Here is a 19,252-nt window from a genome sequence, read left to right on the forward strand (position 1 = left end):
ATCCTCCTTATATATTGTCCTGGTTTGTCTTGGAGCCCAGATGATGAATCTGGAAAGAAAGAGGTTACCTAACCTCTTGATTTGACCGTCTGGGAACATTACAACCTGGTGTTACATGTCAGCAGTAGATGCTACCTAGACAGGAACAGGAGAATCTGTTTTATTTCTAGAGGCCTCATTTCATCTGATCATTATGCCAGAAATATGACTTTGGCTGTTACATCCTGAGACGCCAGTCTGGACAGAGATGTTATGTAAGCCCAGTGTGTGTATATAGAAAGTCATACACACATTTAAAATGGGACTTAGGTAATAGTGCAACAATGTCATTGGTGCATTTCTACTGGTTATCTTATCTAAGTTTTTCTAAGTTCTTTTAAAGTGCAACCTTTTCAAAATAAAGGCAGATGGAGAAAATTCTTTGTTTCACATTTTTATTGTTCATCATAGTGAAACAGCATCACTGATACAAAAAAACATCCCCTTTGTTTGGGTAAAATTACAAATCTGAATGTTCGGCCTGATCCACAGGAAGCAGACACTGTGAACAGCAGAAACATTGAGCCAGTGCTTCTCCGCGGCTAGAGGTCCATAGAAAAATAAGGCAGGTTCTGTACAACTCCTTTCTAAACACTGTCAAAATTAGCTGGGGACTTGTCTGCTTTTACATATCCACGAGACAACTTCTCATCTAGGCCTGCACAATATACAACAGCATTGTACAACTTGGCTCAATCATGCAAAACAAGTGAAGAGATATGAAGTTGTCCAAAAAGTGAGAAGAAATATTAATCCAGCCCAAATACCTGAGATACTAAAGGGGGTAGAGGTGTGGTGTTGGGAGCATTCTATTAAAAACCTGCCGCTTTTCGCCCTCTGCACAATTTGCCATTCAAAAAGACAAAAGCCAACCTGAGGAAGAGACGAAGCTGTAGACTGGCAGAGTAGCCACTGACGGCAGGAGGCTAATGAAGTTACAACCAAACATTCGTGAAGAAATTAAGAGCGGGTGAGCCAGATTTTCAACAGAGAACAATCCATTATTGAACATTCATAGCGGGTACTGAAGGGGCTGCATAGACCCTACAGTCATGAAGCTAGCTGACTTTATCAGGCCGTGGAAAGCTTCAGTTCAAGTAATGTCATGGAAATAAAACCTCCCCAGAGGTGGGTATGAAAAGGTTTTCTTTATGACAGCAGGGATCTAAATTATAAGCCACAGTAAGGTATAAACTACAACTGTGTACGATTGTCCTGGTAGAGGTTCAAGAACTGGCAAACTTGGAAGGTTCTTGTGCGTTTTGTTATCCTGTGGTAGAGGTGTACAGCTACATGTTAGCTTAGGTATATCGCTACATGTTAGCATATGTGCTATGCCATGTGATAAATGGCAGAAGAGCCTTGAGCTGTAAGAACCTTCCTGTAGTGTGGTCACGAAATACTTCGGATGATCTTTTCTTGCTTCTGTTAAGTGTTACAGCACTGTTTTCTGAAAAGCACATTCAACATCAATACTGCTTACTTCTGGCTTTAATTTCAACCCAGTGTTGGTCAGCAGAACCCAATTAGCTAGAAACTTGTTGCCTCGTTTCTGAGACTCTGGGAAAACCGTGTTACAAAGTAGGCCATTGATTAATTCATCCTGATATGATGAGTTAACATTAAAACATGAAAATGGATATATAGAGAGCAAATTTTCTACAAATATACAAGCTTGAAATAAAGGAAAAAAAACCTACTGTCATACAGCAAGAGAAAAAAAAAAGATCTAATACACGATATAATATTTATATATATATATACTAAAACAAACACTGGATTGCAGAAGTCTTGTAAGGCAGAATCCCCCAACAACCCAGTCACAGACAATGTGTGTCAGTGTACCATAAAATAAAGATTATTTACAGAGCATATACAATTGTCCAAAAAGACCATGTTGTAATCCAAAAACATGCACATAATACACTATTTCATTTGAAATATCAATTTGTTTCATGTACATAGATCCGCAAAGGATCTATAAATGTTGTCCACTTTGGCTGGATGTGTTCGTGACACGTAACAGCTTCGGAGAAGAGGTGAAATGAGGTTTGGGTGTTGTTGTCAATGATTCTACCAAAGGCACCGGTATAAGCCAATTATAACATGTACAATCCAAAGGCACCATTTCAAAGAATATTCCTGTCAGGAGTTTAATCAGATTATTGACTGAGTGTGTAACTACAGAGCGAAACTATGTTACTACCTGATAATCAATCCACTGAGATTAATAAATGAACTATCTTGTCAATCAAGCAGATGAAGTGACCCAAACACACTAGTACAGTAAAACTAAACATATTTTTTGGTGAACTTTGATCGTTTATAGGCAGAATTTTTAGGATTTTAGTTAAATACATGATTGAGCTTGGTTAACAGTCTTAGACTTTTTAAATGGGTCACATTCTCTGCAAGTTAATGTATCAATATTTACGCTAGCTCCTACGTTACAGCAAGTGTCATGATGTGTGTGATACTGTTTATCATCCAGCTTCTCCCAAATCTCTACTCTTAAAAGGAAAACTTTGAATTTTTTTTTGAAAAATAAAACCTATTTGCTGCTGGCGAGACCACTTCCATGTCTGTATGCTAAAGATGAAGCTAGCATCAGGAGACTGTTAACTAAACTTAGCACAGAGAAGCAGCTAGCCTTGCTCAGTTCAAAGTTAAAATCTGCTAACTAGCAACTATAAATCTTTTCAGTTGAAACATTATATCTCTTAAGTTGACTTTGGAAACCAAAATGTAAAAACGTCAAGTTGTGGTTCTATGAGGATTTAGCCGTCAGTTTTCCTTTATCTTTAGTCTTTATGCCAGGCTAATAGCCTGCTGGCTGTTACGTTAGCTTCATATTTAGCATTAAAATGGCAAGGAAGTGAATAAGAATGTTTTCCAAAATGTCAAACTTCTTTTAAGCTGAATAGCAAATAATCAAGTTGAAAAATAGAACTAAGGCCATTCCGAAATTACCTTTTGAGGAAAATGTGGGTTTTCTAACAGTGTTGGTGAGAATAATTTGGCACAAGTTGAAAATATATGACAACCTTAATATCTTAAATTTCTAAACTCATTTTAAAATGGATTATTTCATGTTTGGCTCTTTTGGTTGAATTGTTTTTCCTTGCGCAGTTGCAACTGCATATTTTAAACTGTTTTTCATACACATTTTTGTCAAGTATCTATAAAAATAACAACAAATGGATTTAAATACACCTAGCTGTCCAGTCGCTATTAAAGAGCCTAGTAAATTACTCCAGCAGGTGTATGTACTGCATGTTGGAAATAATCACTTAGCTTCATACAACCTAAATGGTATGAAGCAAAGTATGATATTTTGTACAACACTCTTTTTTTTCAGTAGACACACTTAGTTATGTAAAATGATACCTTGCATGTTCAGATCCCTCTGTGACAGTAATACTGGAAGCACCTTCTTGCTTCGTATACACAGCCAGGATAAAAACAGCCGGCAAGGAAGACCCTTAAGAGTGTGCATGAACCTGATTGACTTAAAAACTTTATGTGCATGTAGACTTTGGCGAGGCTTCTGATTGTTACCATGTAGCTGAGCAGCATTTTTCCTGAATAAAAGTTCTACGTAGTTGAATTAAATTTTTGATGAACCGCTGTTTTGAGACGAGTCGACTGCCTGGTTAATTTCAGGAATTTTTCATGGATAGTCGCTTGAAAATACAGGTGTAGATGTGTTTTACTATGTCTACGTGTGTGTATGTGTGTGTGTGTGTGTGTTAGCTCTATACACAAAGTCAAAAGTAATGCTAGAAGTGCTCCTTGTTTCATAGAGGATGACACACTCCCCCTCCAAATGTCTCCTTCAAGTGCACAGAGAACTGAGGGACTTGCATCGTCTTTCCAGCCCTGCAAATCGCAGTTCACATATCTGCTGCAGGCGAGGGCTGCGCAGTATGTTCCGTCTCTTCATAGCTGGAAATAATAAGGAAGATGACGATGATTTCAGGCTGTCTTGGTGGCACATTTAACCAGAGTCTGTTTTCCCCTCTCCAAGTTTTGATTCTCTCGTGTCACATCCAGAGCAAAAAAAGAAAGAACGAAAGAAAGAAATCAAACAAAAAAATCCCCCTCCATTGATATTCTCTGGGGGGGTGAACTGAAGATGTCTGAACCAGGTGCAGCACATTATGCCCGTATGCTGAGGTTATCTGATTGATATTTGTGATTTCATTGAGGGGAGGGAACCGTAGATGAACCCTGCTCCCAAATGCTGGACCAGCAGAGACAAACCAGAAGAGACATGGTGGGATGGGGTGGGGGGTGGCTGTAGAGGTGGTTCGCTGCACTCGTAAATGTGAATCTGAGGATGGAAGAGGGGGCTTAGTGACCACTGCTGGAGCCCGGGGGGTTGTGGACCCAGTCGAGGGCGATGAGTGACAAGCTGCCAATCATGAAGATGATTCCCACGACTAGGAAGATGAACGCCTGAAGAGAGACAGACGTAAAGAAACACAGAGGAGGGATTAGATGTAGTTAAATGTGTGGTGATGCACAGTGGGGGTCTGTTGGAATTTCTAACAAGTCACGTTTTGAAAATGTTATCTGCCCCTTGGGGGATAGAGTGAGAAAAATGATACAGTGAGAAAGACGTTGATAGAGTGAGCCTGTGTGTGTGTGTGTGTGTGTTTCTGCACACTTACCCCGATCTTCTGTGGGGAGCGGAATGGGAGAGATTTTACCAAGCGGAGGTAAAAGGCAGCAGGTAGGATAAAGATGAGCATAGTGGCCGCAGAGGAACCTGTGATAAAACCAGGAAGATTAATTCAGCAGTTTTCAGACAGTTGCAATATTTTAGCTACAGATAAGATACAACTTTTTTATGTGTATATTTTATGTGTACAAGCAAAAAATATATGTAAAACCCTGCCATCACCAATTCTAAATTAATAATTTGAAAGAATGCCGCTTAATGTCAGGGAGACTTGTGTACTTTTCAGTGTTTGTGTGTGTTGGCAGCAAGAACGTGAGTGTTTAGATCCGGAGGTCACAAACAGCTCACGCGACTGCACAGCTGACTCGACCCGACACCTTAAGCTTCTGTTCTTCCAGCGTCTTTACTCAATAAAACAACCCCTGATCTGAAGGTGCTAATCAGGCCTCGACTGCCTGACGCCCTGTTTTATTAACTCATACTTGTCCATGTTGTGGGTTTTTTGTGTTCCAAGTTTTTGTCTTTAAACCAAATCTTCCTCAAGAACATTTGAGGAAGCAGAACTGCTACACAGATGCTTTCCTGTGCGCCAGTGTGTCGGGAGGCAGGACTCACCAATGAAGCCGAAGATGTCCCTGATGGTGGGGACGAAGATGACCAGCATGTTGTTGAATGCCAAGATGGAGGCGGCAATCAGCATGTGGCGAGTCCAGCTGAACTCTCGACCGCTGAACAGCAGCGTGGTGATGGAGGAGCGGATCTGGACAAAAAAAAAAAAAAAAAAAAAAACACCAAGTATTGACATTTAAGTCTTTGGTTTGATTATTGTTCATTAATATTAAAGTTGTATAAAGTTCTCCATCAACTGAGCGATGACAGAGGAATGTGTAAGAATCACACAGCATTTTTTGTTAACTTTATCTGTATCAGTTTGGTTTACCCCAACTTTAAAAAAGTTAGGATGCTATGTATAACAAAATAAAAACAGAATGAATGATTTGCTTATCTGTTTTTTTAACCTAAATCTAATTGAATACAGTAGAAGGACAAAACAAGAGTTATCTGAGATGGGCTGACTCAAAGTAAAAGTGAAAGAGAAGGAGTGTGCACATGTCAAATTGTTAATGGAAAGCATGTACATCATGTTCTTCTGGCTTAAGAGGAAAAGGACCATCCATATTGTTACCGGATGGGGGGGTGTCTTTCTCAGGAAAGTCGCTGCTTATTCCAGTAAGACATGAGACACATTCTGCACGTGTTACAACAGTGTGGCCTCAGAGTAAAAGAGTGTGGGTACTAGATTGTCCTCCCTGCAGTTCACACTTGTCTCCCATCGAAACTATGTCATGTTTAGCAACTGAAGTTGTATATGATGCAAGAATGTGAGAGGATTTCACTTTCAAAATTTCAACAGTTAGTGCCCTCAGTTCCCAAACACTCACTCAGTGTTGTTGGAAGAAAAGATGATGTGACAAAGTGATAAACATGCACCTGTCCCAACTTTGTTGGAACACGTTGCAGGTATCAGAATGAGTGTATACTTTATATAAAAACAAACCAACAAAAAAACCCAGAACCAATACAGTTGATCAGTTTAAACATCACATATCTTGTCTCTGTATTGTATTCAATCGACTTTAGGTTAAAGAAGATTTGCAATTCATTGCATTTGGTTTTTATTGAAGTGTTACACAGCATCCTTTTTGGAATCGGGGTTGTATTAGAATAAAAATTAAACTTCAGCACTAAATTTCCTGTACTCCTCACTGGAGTGTAACTAAACACATGTCACTGTTATTCTTCTACACCGTGTCTCTGGCAACGAAACAAATCATTAACAACAGTCTGTATGTCTGCTGGCCTGTGCCTGCGGCTGATTCCCAAACTTGGCTACTGACCGAAGTGTGTCAAGTGCTACAAGAGGCTAGTGTGTGTACTTGTGAGACTGTGTGTGTGTGTGTGTGTGTGTGTGTGTGTGTGTGTGAGGGAAACAGTGAAAACCAGGAGATCCCAGCTAAGGCGCCTGGTGCTGCTGAGCCACAGGCAGCCTGTTCAAGCCTCCAGTGGGTGAAAGGTTGTAGATATCAGGTGAAACCTGAAGCACCATCAGCTCGCAGGCCCCAGAGGGAAAGGTTACAGGAGGCGGTGCTTAAAGCACCCATTCAAAAAGGCAGGGGATTATCTCCAACAGCGTAATGGAAGCATGGGATTGCATCAGCCAGGAGTGAGATGAGGGCGGGCTCGCCTGCAGGGGGTGTGTCTTTACATGAAGCAACTATTGTCACTTGCAGTTGACTTTTTTTTGTCTGCCTGCCTAACTTCCTTCCTCTTTTACTTACTAGTCCCACATTAAGGCAGATGAGAGCCACCAGTTGCCATGACAACACATTTAATTACAGCTGTGGCAGACATTTGTATGTGGAGAATGAACTATGAGAAGCAAACAGAGTTTTAGGGCAGAGTATCTTCTTGATTTAGTTTACCTGAAAGAGACGAGGCATGTGCAATCCTTTCCATTTTTAAGAGCCACTGCTGGCAGAACACTACAAGCCTTCTTTGAATCCTTTCAAGTCTGACTTAAGCACAAGATTTATATCTCTAAGCATGGTAGAGTGGGGGGAAAAAACACATTAAATGGATTTTCTTCACTGTCAGACTGAACCAAGTGACCTCCATCCTGCCTGTCTGAAGGCACCCGGACGGCGCCTGCGCTTCACTGCCCACTGCCAAGAAAGTGTCTCTACTTCTTGTGGGAGATATCGACAACAATTAAACCGCGTCCCTCCTAAAATTCTACTGCATGCCCCCTCCCCTGCCCCCCATCCCACCAGCTGTTGCATAATTAGGCAATCCAGAAAACTAGAGCCTGGACGTGGTATTTCTCTCTAAGGCTCCAAACTATTCTGCACCCGACTGTTACTTGGCGCAAAGTCTTTAAAGTTCTCCCTGTGATATTTGCACACTTTGGGCTCCTTACTCTTTACCTGTCAGAGGCCTGCACACACATGTACACACTCAGAGTACGTGGACTGACTAGTTTTAGGCAGCCGGATAAATCCAGCCACATCTTGGTTCAACCAGTTAGCAACAAACCAGGGACTAAGATATAAGGCTGCAACTAACAGCTATTTCGATAACTAAATAAACAGTTGATATACTTCAGTTATTCAATTTGGATAAAAAAATTAAAAAAAAGCTATGTTATTATTTCCAGCATTTTATTGCAGAAAGCAAAACTTACTCCTCCTATTCCTTTACAATGCTTGTTACCACTTGCAGATAAAAGAAAGCAAATGAAGTTACAAGAATAGAGATAAAGCCACTGCAATGAAAAAATGAAAAAGATCAAATAAATACAAAAATGGGGATGCAGCCCTGTACTGAAGAGTAAAAGGAAAGTGTAACATTATATACTTGATCACATATCACTCAAGTTTCTGTTGTGAAGAAATAAAGGATTCACTTAATTTGACTGTCTTTGGTTAATGGCATGAAAAATGTCAATACCTCCATAACATTACCTTATACTCCAGTGTCTGTCTGACCTAATTTCAACTAGACTTGAAGTGTTCCTGTTGTCTGTTTTGACAGACAAACACACAATTGCAGGTTAAGTTAAAAAATACAATAAAATAAACTAACTGACGATATATATACATAATGTGGACAGAAATACCTTCTGTCTGTTTTATCTCTGTATAGTGATGGATTAAAATAGCTGGGTGTTACCTTCATGGGACATTAGCTTTAAAAATAACAGGTGCTGAGTGTGAACTAAAACTACATGCAACAGGAAAAAAGTCCCCTTTTCAAGAAAGAACATCAACAGGAAAGTCACTGCATAATTACTTTAAACTAGGCAGCCAAACTCGGCAAAAACAAAGATAAGTTTCACAAACTGTACTTTACTACAAAATAGAAATAAATATGAGATACAGTCACATACGAGTTGGACACTAAAACTGAGGCCATGAATGTAGACATGAGCTCTCTAGTGGTGACACTGACTCTCTGCAGCGTTTCATCTACACTCATGAGACAAAACCACACTGTTTCTGGATGAATCACACAGACTGTGCCCCTTTTCAAAAGTTTACCTATGAAACTTCACATTGTACTTTACTGCACTGTACAACTTTTGGGTTCTCAGGTTGTGAAATATCTCAGGATGGTGATAATCTGCCTCCAGCATGACATGTTTTATTGTCTTTAGGCTTTTTAATTAATCAGAGGACCAAGCCAAGCTGTTTGTACATATGTAACAGAGCTGTAGAGCATGTGGACCAAATAATAAAAACTTGTTACAGAGTGAGAAATGGGAGAGCCTTCATTAATGACTTCATTTGAATTCCAAATGAAGTCACAAATTTAAGCTAACGATGGACGTTTAAGCTAACGCAGAGATAGGACAAACACAGAATATAGTGTGTTGATAGCACACAAGCTAATTTTAATTAGCTAATTAACAAACTAAACTTTTGTTGTAGTGTTTTGCCGTTAATGTTATGTGTAAGGAAAGCAAAGATAGCTCCACTTTTTGTTTCATGTTTAGCAGGATAAGCTAACTGCAAATTCTCAAGGCTAACAAACAAATGAACCCCTTTGTAAGTAGAGAAACAAACTGCTAACATATGGGGCTTAGCAGACAAGTGCTCAAGCTAGCGCTACATAGGAAGGTCTAGATTAAGACTGAAATTTTATGGTAACATAAAGGTGACAGTGTTGCTGTTTAATCAGCCTGTTTGCAGCCGTCTCCAATGGTTTCAGTCTCCAACTGGAGCCTGAGAACTGGGGCATGTTTGACTGCACATTAAGCCCTTTCATTATAGACTAGATCCTGGCAAAGCCCTGTGTGATCTGGCTTCTGTTAGCATCTATCCTTCACATGACTGCACACCCACACACATACACTTTCATGCCTCGACACATGTCTAAACGTACACTCCCACACACACGTTCTCTCCCCTCTCATATAGAACTTCCTGACTGGAGCCAAGGACAGTGGCAGACAAAGCTAACGTTAATCTCTAGCTGGAGGAAGGCAGCGTTGCCCCACAAAATGAAGGTCAGGAGGATTCAAGGCGAGATTCTCAAATGTCAGATGGAAACTTGGCAGAGTGACCATGCAACTGAGTAGTTCTTTTGATGTGATGCCTTACATGTATCCAAGTTCATCAATCTTTTGACCATGTAACAGCAACACCGTTTAATTTACTGCAAGAATAGTGATGGTTAGCTAATTAAACATTCGCAACTCTGCACAGATACACAATTAATCAAATCAGAAATGTACGCACAAATCAACTTTTCCCCCCACACAAACAGCCATTTCAAATGACAAAAAAATGACCAAAAAAGAGACAAAATAACCATACAAAGACACAAACCCTAAGATGATACTAGGGTCCTGCAAAGAGACACAAAATAACTACAAAAATTTGCAAAACAACCACAAAGAGACGCAAAATGACTACAAAGAAACACAAAATGACCGAAAAAGAAACAAAACGAACACAACGAGACACAAAATGACTACAAAGAGACATAAAACAACGAAAGAAAGAGACACAAAAGGACCATGACCGCAAAGAGACAAAACATAATTTCAGAAATGGACCAACCATCCACAAATAGGCAAATACTATAAGTAGATACAAAATGACCATTAACGAAACATAACAGCCACAAAGGGATGGACAATGACCACAAGGTTATGCAAAGGACCAACAAAGAGACACAAAATATTTCCGAAAATAGACTTAACAACCACAAAGAGACTCAAAATGACTATAAAGGGACCAAAAAACCAACCAAAAAAGTAAACAAACTAACAACAAAGACGCACAAAAAGATCACATGGTTATGCTAAGGAACTACAAAATGGGCAAAACAACCGCAAATAAACACAAAATGATGACAAAGAGACACACGAAAAGCCCAAAAAGACACAAAACCTCAAACAGATGCAAAACGACTACAAAGAGATGCAAAACTACATCAATGACAACACCAACAAAAAAAGGTAAAGTCATCACGACGTCTGTGTGTCTTGCTCCTGTGTATGAGAAGTGGTGGGTCCTTTTGTTTATCTATGCTCAGGGGCTGACTGTCTCATAAACCACCTATCAGAAAGTAGAGTTCAAAACTGAACCTGACTCATGCTTTGACTCACACCCTTTGATGGGAATCCATACAGGTAAACACAAGCCAAAAACCACTTTTTAACTTGACATTTTTTCTAAGCTTCATTGCTGATTCAAGGCCCACTGGCTCATAGCTTTCTGTTGGCTGCAGTGAGATCTAAACCCCTAACCCCTGGCTGCCTTTCTGCCTTTCACTTTTCACTAAGTTACAATTCACCTCAGCTGCTTTGCGGCATCCCATTTCAGTCTTGTGTTTCTCAGTCCTTATCAAATTTTTATCTCCTCTGTTATCCCAGTCCACCTCCTTTGCTCTTCTCCGTTTCAAATACATTTCAAATGTATTCACTGACAGTAGCAAAGTCAGAGGATTGAGAAGCAGAGATAAAACTGTTGCATATAAAGCTTTCATGTTCTCACATGTGAATAATCAGATTGCGGCAATTCAGAAATGAATGAGGAAACCAGACACATGCATGTAATTGCATGTTTAACCAGAATGGTTAAGACTCATAATATTAAAATAGAAAACTTTCATTGGTATTCTGATTTGAAATTTGGTTCACGGCACAGCCAAAGGAGTTATTAATTCTAAAGAAATCATACCATATTGCTGTGAAATTCTTAGAGGTGTGGTCCATTAGACATAAACCATCCTATCTCTTGAGCACACTGTGAAATTATAACCGTCTACATACAGTGACAAATGAAATCTGGGCAATCCTGTACAATCTGATAGATTTCTCCTTACAGACTGCACTGCAGCAACATTAAAGCAAAATCAAAGGGACACGTCTCTGCGCTATCTGACTCCCTTTCACATTTGGCACGACTCATCCTTGTGAATATTCCTTATATGGCATTAGATGGGATTCATATATTCTTCCATGACCACCATCAAATAATCACTACATTGTTCCTCACTATCTTTGATGCAGATCCAGACGCAGATTTCCAACAATTCTATCTTTAACACAATTCATTTGGAGGATTGTGTGATTGTGCGGCCCTGGCAGTGGTTTGTCTTTCTGTCACCCTCCTCTGCCAGTTCACCCCCCTGTCTCACTGACTCCGCCTCTTTATCTCCCTGAAGGTAGCAGTCAGGGTGAGGGTTTTTCCACTGTCCAGTCTGAGCCTGTAAAGTTCCACTGCAGAGAGAGGGGGATCCTCTCTCACATTCCCATACACAGAAATAACAGCAGTGTCTGTGTGTGTGCGTGCGTGCGTGTATTAGTCAGAAGGATATGAGGGATAATGGGAACACCCAGTGTGAGAAAGTACCAGATTAAAGGCCAAAATGTGACCAAATGTGATGTATCCTGAATGTGTGTGTACATATAATTGTAGATAAGTGTGTATGTTTATTTACTTTAAGTATGTATGAACAAGTGTGTGCTTGTGTGTGTGTCAAGCCATAATATGCGGTCATTGCTGCATCATTTTGTCAGCACTTTACTGACTGAATATCAACAAACTTGCTGCCCCCTGGTGGCTGCCCTCTGTACCTGCAGCCACTTCAGAAATGACTCACAAAGTTGCTTGTCTACATTAAACCAAATGTGTGTGTGTGTGTGTGTGTGTGTGTGTGTGTGTGTGTGTGTGCCTGGAAGCTAAAACGGGACAAGTAACTTCCTCTGGCCAGCAGTCGTTTTTGTCCCCCTCATGTCAGACAAGGGCCAAGTTAAAATTAGCCCATGAACATATATGGATTGGGAAGGAAGAGGAGAGTGTCTACGTATGTGTGAATGAATGTGACTGAGATAATAAGTTTTGGTAGCTGGTAACCTTTTGATCCCAGCTTAAGAGCAAATGGGGCAACAGACACAAAAAGTAAGAGAGGCTTTAGTGTTAAGATCCAGAAGTGTGTGTGCAGGCATGTGTGCCTGTGTGTTGGTGCAATTAAGAGGTGTGGCCGTTTACAACTTCAGCCTGTGTGCTCTGGGATTTGAGATGACGACAGAAGTCGATTGCCAAACCGAACAGCGTGTTCTGTCTTTCTTTTTTTGCCAAACTGCCAGGAAAGAAACAGCTGCATCCAGAAAATGACAGAAAAAAAGACTGACTCTGCAGCAAACACAAAACACACTCTGTAAGCAGAATGACACAAAGTGGCAGCAATGTTCTACTGAATGAATAGATTTACAAGTAGCTGGCTGGCGTCGGGTGGAAGGCGGTGGTCATGTATTTTAAATTACAAGGGCTGAGTGTGTTTGCTGACGTGAATCAAATTATATCAGTGCCTCAACAGACTCCACTTAATGACACTATGAGGGGGGAGGAGACGGTATTACTGTAATGAACGTCACTGAAAAAGCCATAGAAATTAGCCCATAACATGATACTTTACGACTACTGCTATATGTGCACCCTGCTTGTCCTCAAAGAAGACTGGCTAAAACAAGATTTACTGCCTCACAGTTGTGTGCCGCCACAAACCAGTCAAGTTGCAGTTACAGTTTACAATCACGTCTGTGAAAACATGTATGCTTCACACAAACCTTCCCCTCCGCAGCACAAAAGATCTATACAATCAGCACAGTTTTAAGATAAGTGTCACTGTATCCAACCAAATGTCTCCCCTTCTTATGATATTACGTGACGGCCAGAAAGATGTTTTTGCAGAACATTATGATGTCACAGTGAAGTTGACCTTTGAGCTTTTGGATATAAAATGTCATCACTTCATCATCTCATTTTATGAAGATATTTGTTTAAAATGTTGTCATTATTAGCATATGAATTTTTAAATTATGGCCAAAAACATGTTTTGTGAGGTTAGAGTGACCTTGACCTTTGACCACCAAATTCTGATCAGTTCATTCTTAAGTCCAAGTGGACGTTTGTGCCAAATTTGACGAAATTCCCTCAAGGCATTCTTAAGATATTGTGTTTACGAGAATGGGACGGACGCAAGGTCACAGTGACCTTGACCTTTGACACCAAATTTTTATCAGTTCATTGTTGAGTACAAGTGGACATTTCTGCCAAAGTTGGAGAAACCCTCTAAAGTTCCTGAGATATTGCACTCACAAGAATGAGAGAGATGCAAGGTCACAGCAGTGACCTTGACCATTGACCACCAAAGTCATATCACTTCGTCCTTGACTCAAAGTACATGTTTGTGCCAATTTAAAAACATTCCCTCAGGGCCTTCTTATGATACTGTGTTCAAAATAATGGGATGGACAGATGGGCAACCTGAAAACATAATGCCACTGCCCACAGCTATTGCTGGTACAGAGGCATATAAACATTTTAGAGACAACAAGGGCAGACTGTGTGTTTGTGTATGAGGTACTCACAGGGAACAGGACGATGGGGACAGTCAGGGTGACGGCAGTGAGAACAGCCAAACGCACCAGCAGCAACATGGTGTCAAATTTATACACCTTGGTGAAGGTGTGGAGCAACTCTGCCTCCACGTTGTCTGTGGTGGAGGACAAAGAAAGGATATAAGAATTGTAATAATTTGTGCAAAAAAGATGCAAACTTTTAGAAGAGCAAAAAATACTAATGCCAATGTCAGATTTCCAGGATTTCGAAGGGACATCTGCAAGATTACTAGCCACCTCAACAGTGTTGGTATATTCCTGGGATTTCAAAGCTCTATTTCTGTTCCTGTCCAACTAAACTAGACTTCTATCTCTTATTCTTTTTGTCTAGAATTATGGGGTGCCGTTTGTAAAGTGGCTCACGCTGAAAATAACATCAACATTTTGCCACATTTAGCTTCAAACAATGTTTAAAAAAGTGTTGTGAATTTTTTAACGTCACCTTTTACCACATTTACAGCAATATTTGTTAACTTAGAAATATATTAAATATTGAAATCTAAATATTAAATGTGGCACCTAAATGTTAAATGTTAAATCTAAATATTAAATCTAAATCTAAATCTAAATGCTAAATCTAAATCTAAATATTAAATCTAAATCTAAATGCTAAATCTAAATCTAAATGTTAAATCTAAATATTAAATCTAAATGTTAAATCTAAATATAAATCTAAATGTTAAATCTAAATGCTAAATATAAATAGAAATCTAAATGTTAAATCTAAATGCTAAATATAAATATAAATGTTAAATCTAAATATTAAATCTAAATCTAAATCTAAATGTTAAATCTAAATGCTAAATCTAAATCTAAATATTAAATGTTAAATCTAAATGTTCTGGGTGAAACTAAATATTTAGCTAATATGCAAATTTGCACTGCCGGTCACCGGAAGTACCAAAATAAAAGCTCGAGATGGTCAGACTGCGTTTATAGAATCAAATAACGAATTAAAACCAACTTATCGGGGGAAATGAACACTTGAACATACATTAGCGTGATAATAACAAGAAACATGTTTGGAGAAATTGTATTTGACGTGTACTTTGAGTTGTTAGTGTCCCTTCGGAGGGACTAACAACCTAAGCTAAGCTAACAACCGTTAGCTCTTAGCACCGTTAGCAGTGTCTGTAATGACTCATTAACTCTTAAACGGTCCATGAAAAAAATATTTTTTCCAGCGGATGTCTTAGTTACAACATGATTGAGCTAGCAAAGCAGTTTTGTGTTGCGATGTGTGGTATTTATTCAGTTTTGGGAAATCACGATGTCTAGAAAGCATCAGTGGCTGCAGCAGCAGCAAAGCTAACATCAGGACGTCATCTGTTAAAAGCCTCCCGTTGTCGGATACGACATGAAACTACTCCAGTTAGCTCAATCATGTTGTAACTAAGACATCCGCTGGAAAAAAATATTTTTTTTCACAGACTGTTTAGAGTTAATGAGTCATTACAGACACTGCTAACGGGGCTAACAGCTAACGGTTAGCCCCGCTAATCTACGATAACCATGTTATTAATTTCAGAACGTGATAGTAATGTTTGTTCAATCATTGTGTTTATAGACTTTACAAACACCAGATTAGTCTAAACGGTGATATAGTGACGTGAAAAATATGAGATATGCATATATATATGTAGCTAAACTCCAAGGTGATTCCCTCCGAAGGGACACTAACAACTCAAAGTACACATCAAATAAAATTTCTCCAAACACGTTTCTTGTTATTTTAGGTAGTTATTATCACACTAATGTATGTTCAAGTGTCCATTTCCCCCGATAAGTTGGTTTTAATTTGTTATTTGATTCTATAAACACAGTCTGACCATCTCGAGCTTTTATTTTGGTACTTCCGGTGACCGGCAGTGCGAATTTGCATATTAGCTAAATATTTAGTTTCACCCAGAACATTTAGATTTAACATTTAACATTTAGATTTAACATTTATATTTATATTTAGCATTTAGATTTAGATTTAATATTTAGATTTAACATTTAGATTAAGATTTAGATTTAGATTTAGCATTTAGATTTAGATTTAATATTTAGATTTAGATTTAGCATTTAGATTTAACATTTAGATTTAGATTTAGATTTAATATTTAGATTTAACATTTAACATTTAGGTGCCACATTTAATATTTAGATTTAACTATTTAATATATTTCTAAGTTAACAAATATTGCTGTAAATGTGGTAAAAGGTGACGTTAAAAAAATTCACAACACTTTTTTAAACATTGTTTGAAGCTAAATGTGGCAAAATGTTGATATTATTTTCAGCGTGAGCCACTTTACAAACGGCACCCCATATAGAATAAGGGACTGATATCTGTTAACTATCTGTCTGTTTGTGTCTTATCACAGAAGAAGTTGACTATTCAGGGAACAGTAAGGCTTGCCTGGGCCAAGTAAAATGCTGCATTGGGCTAATAAGAAGAAGAATTAAACACATTGATACTTCTGGAGCTGATGATAGAATCTTGCTTCCTTCTAATCTTGAGAGTTGCACATGAACTAATTCGTCTTTGCTGTTATTTGATAACAGCTAATAAATAGAACAATAAAACAAGTTCAAAAAGCAAGTGGAAAAAAGAAAAAAAAACATTAACGTCGCACCCCGCTATTACTGCCTTTGAGTATCGTTGCTCTTACCATAAAAGGTGAGGTAGCCAAACAGCGCTGACAGCATGTACATGATGAGCATAGTCAAGATGGACAAGTTGGAGACGTTCTGCATCTTCTTCCGGGAGCGGCTGCAGAAACAATAAATGCAATCGTGAGACATTTCTCAACTTCAATAAATAAAAGACTATATGCATGGCTTGTAGTGAGAGAATGGGTTTTATTTAGTTGAACTGGCCCTTAAAGGTTGTTTGAAGGAGTGCTGATGGTACTTTCATGCTTGGTGTAAAGGAAGGACGCGCACTTACTCTTTCAGCTCACTGTAGATGGGCAGGACCTCAGGATGGCAGACAAAGGCGAAGGCAAGGATGGGCACAGTGTACGCTGTCTGGAGATGAAAAATGTACAGAAAAATTTAAGAAAAAAAAATTTAGCTTTAGGCAGTACAAGACAACGATGGTGCTAATATATATATAAACAGCTACAGCTGACGACAATGACTCATGACTTTGCTTGGACTTGAGCCCAATGTTGCAGAGCAATGCAACAGTAGTGTTGTAACCATAGTGTAACAAATTAGATTGTACAGAGAGTAATTAGATTGAGGAATGCATTACTTTTGTAATGAGTAACAATGGATAAGGGCGTTGCTTCCAAAACTGAGGGAAAAAAGGACTTAAGAACAGAGAAACCTTTGCTGAGCACTTAAGGGCCTCAACACAAGTTGAGAGCTGATGAGACGTGTTGGGACATTGTGGCCCGCAGCTTTGGCCCGCCATTTCTACTTTTATTCACAAGTACCACAGACTGACGATAATACGGAGCCAGCTGCAATTTTTTAGGAGAAATATTGTCCATTTGTTGTTCCAGGCACATAAAAAGACCATCAGAGTGGCATGGAAGTGGAAAGGTAGTTGGTAAATGCTGCTTTTTACAAAAGTGCAATGATAACAAAAAAAACATTTATGCTGCGCTTAATTCTTTGAACTGCAATTGGTATGTGATTAAAAGCCTAAAATAGCTCAAAAGCAGCAGGTAGTCATCGTGTCAAGGAAGGTGAAATGACTGCTTTCACTTCTAAACAATGTGAAAATAACAACCTTGGTTGAAGCAACTTAACTTAACCATCCCCATGTGAACACAAAGCTATGTGTCATTTTCTAGGCCTGATTTATAATCGCTTGGGCCCACACTCAAATCCCTAAACACGCACTGAAATGTCAAAACACACCCTAAAAAACCCCACCTTTACCAAACATGTCTTGGCAAATGCTTGGCAATCTGCTTCTGTTGGATTTGTAGGTTGCTAAATGCATTCCTGTGTGTTAGCCCAACTGTCTTAGATTGTTTTTAAATACCAATGTATGGTACTCACATGGATTATGCTTACTGTGTTGATTATCTCTTCTAATAACAGTTTACATTATACATGGGACACTTTGTCCTGGCTTCTTTTTTCTTGCCGTCACTGATTCAAATGGTACAATGCACCAGTGGAGGACCCATTGTGCCAGTGAGTAGATGACACACCTTAACAAAACCACTGGGGCTACATTTCAAAAGCCACACACTTTAAACTTTCGCTAAAAGAAACTTTGTTTCTGGAGACCTGCAGACTTAAAAAGAGCTTCTATTCATACATGACACTGAACTGGAGCAAGTTGGACAAATGTAAGCTACCAAAAACCCCATCATACCTGAGAGTTGAAGACAAAGTATTTGGGTGTGCACATCTCCTCATCGTCGGGGTGAGGCTCCACATGGACGCCAGTGGAGTGATGGGCGTCATGGCTGCCAAGCACTGCCGGGGAAACGTCGGCTCGGGAGAAATCCATTTGTGCTGAGCTATTCAGGGGTGGGTACAACCCCGGCATATGCGAGGCGTTCATGCTGAGGTTGGCTGAATTGTGGTAAAAGAATGGAAGAGGGCAGGACAGAATGGTCTTCTTGTAGATCACCTGGAAAAGAACAATATTAAGTCATGTTGTGTTTTTCCAAGTAGTGTTCATTGAAATAATGAAACAAGATTTTGACATTATGGCATTTATTTTCCAATAGACGTGGTACTTCTCCATTTTCTACATCGTGTAATTTTCTTAACCATGTTTCCATGTAACCATGTTTGTCACATCTTTCTACATAAGGTTCTCAGCCATATTGGAAGTCCTCGGCTCTCGGGAAGGACGATATCATCATAAGACACCTAATTAGCAAGTAAACAATCTGATTCCATGTTGACAAAACTACATTGACTGATTTTTTTTTACTTGGGGGTGCCAGAAATAAGCTGTTAACACAACACTGACAGTGATCGCTCTTGCATACACAGTCATGGGATCCATTCTTTACTTAGTTTGTCTTGCATGCCTCCCTGGTGAACAAAGAATCTAAAAAAACAGAGAAAATTCTTGATGAATTGAATTAATAGGA

At 39.2% G+C, this 19,252-nt stretch overlaps 1 protein-coding gene across 3 annotated transcripts in view; it reads right to left on the reverse strand.

The window, feature by feature from the left end:
• Window positions 1-417: 417 nt before the first annotated feature.
• Window positions 418-19,252, reverse strand: part of slc38a4 (solute carrier family 38 member 4) — a 49,414-nt gene continuing 30,579 nt past the window's right edge. For all 3 annotated transcript variants that reach the window (XM_033614599.2, XM_033614598.2, XM_078165355.1), the window contains 7 exons: window positions 18,520-18,780; window positions 17,131-17,210; window positions 16,853-16,953; window positions 14,166-14,290; window positions 5,339-5,483; window positions 4,713-4,810; window positions 418-4,497 (listed from right to left, as the gene is read on the reverse strand). In XM_033614599.2, the coding sequence (XP_033470490.1) occupies window positions 4,393-4,497; window positions 4,713-4,810; window positions 5,339-5,483; window positions 14,166-14,290; window positions 16,853-16,953; window positions 17,131-17,210; window positions 18,520-18,780 (915 nt within the window). In that variant the 3' untranslated portion in view covers window positions 418-4,392. The remainder of the gene's footprint in view (window positions 4,498-4,712; window positions 4,811-5,338; window positions 5,484-14,165; window positions 14,291-16,852; window positions 16,954-17,130; window positions 17,211-18,519; window positions 18,781-19,252) is intronic.

The sequence above is a fragment of the Epinephelus lanceolatus genome, chromosome 23 (assembly GCF_041903045.1).
Source record: "Epinephelus lanceolatus isolate andai-2023 chromosome 23, ASM4190304v1, whole genome shotgun sequence".
NCBI classification, from domain to species: Eukaryota; Metazoa; Chordata; class Actinopteri; order Perciformes; family Serranidae; genus Epinephelus; species Epinephelus lanceolatus.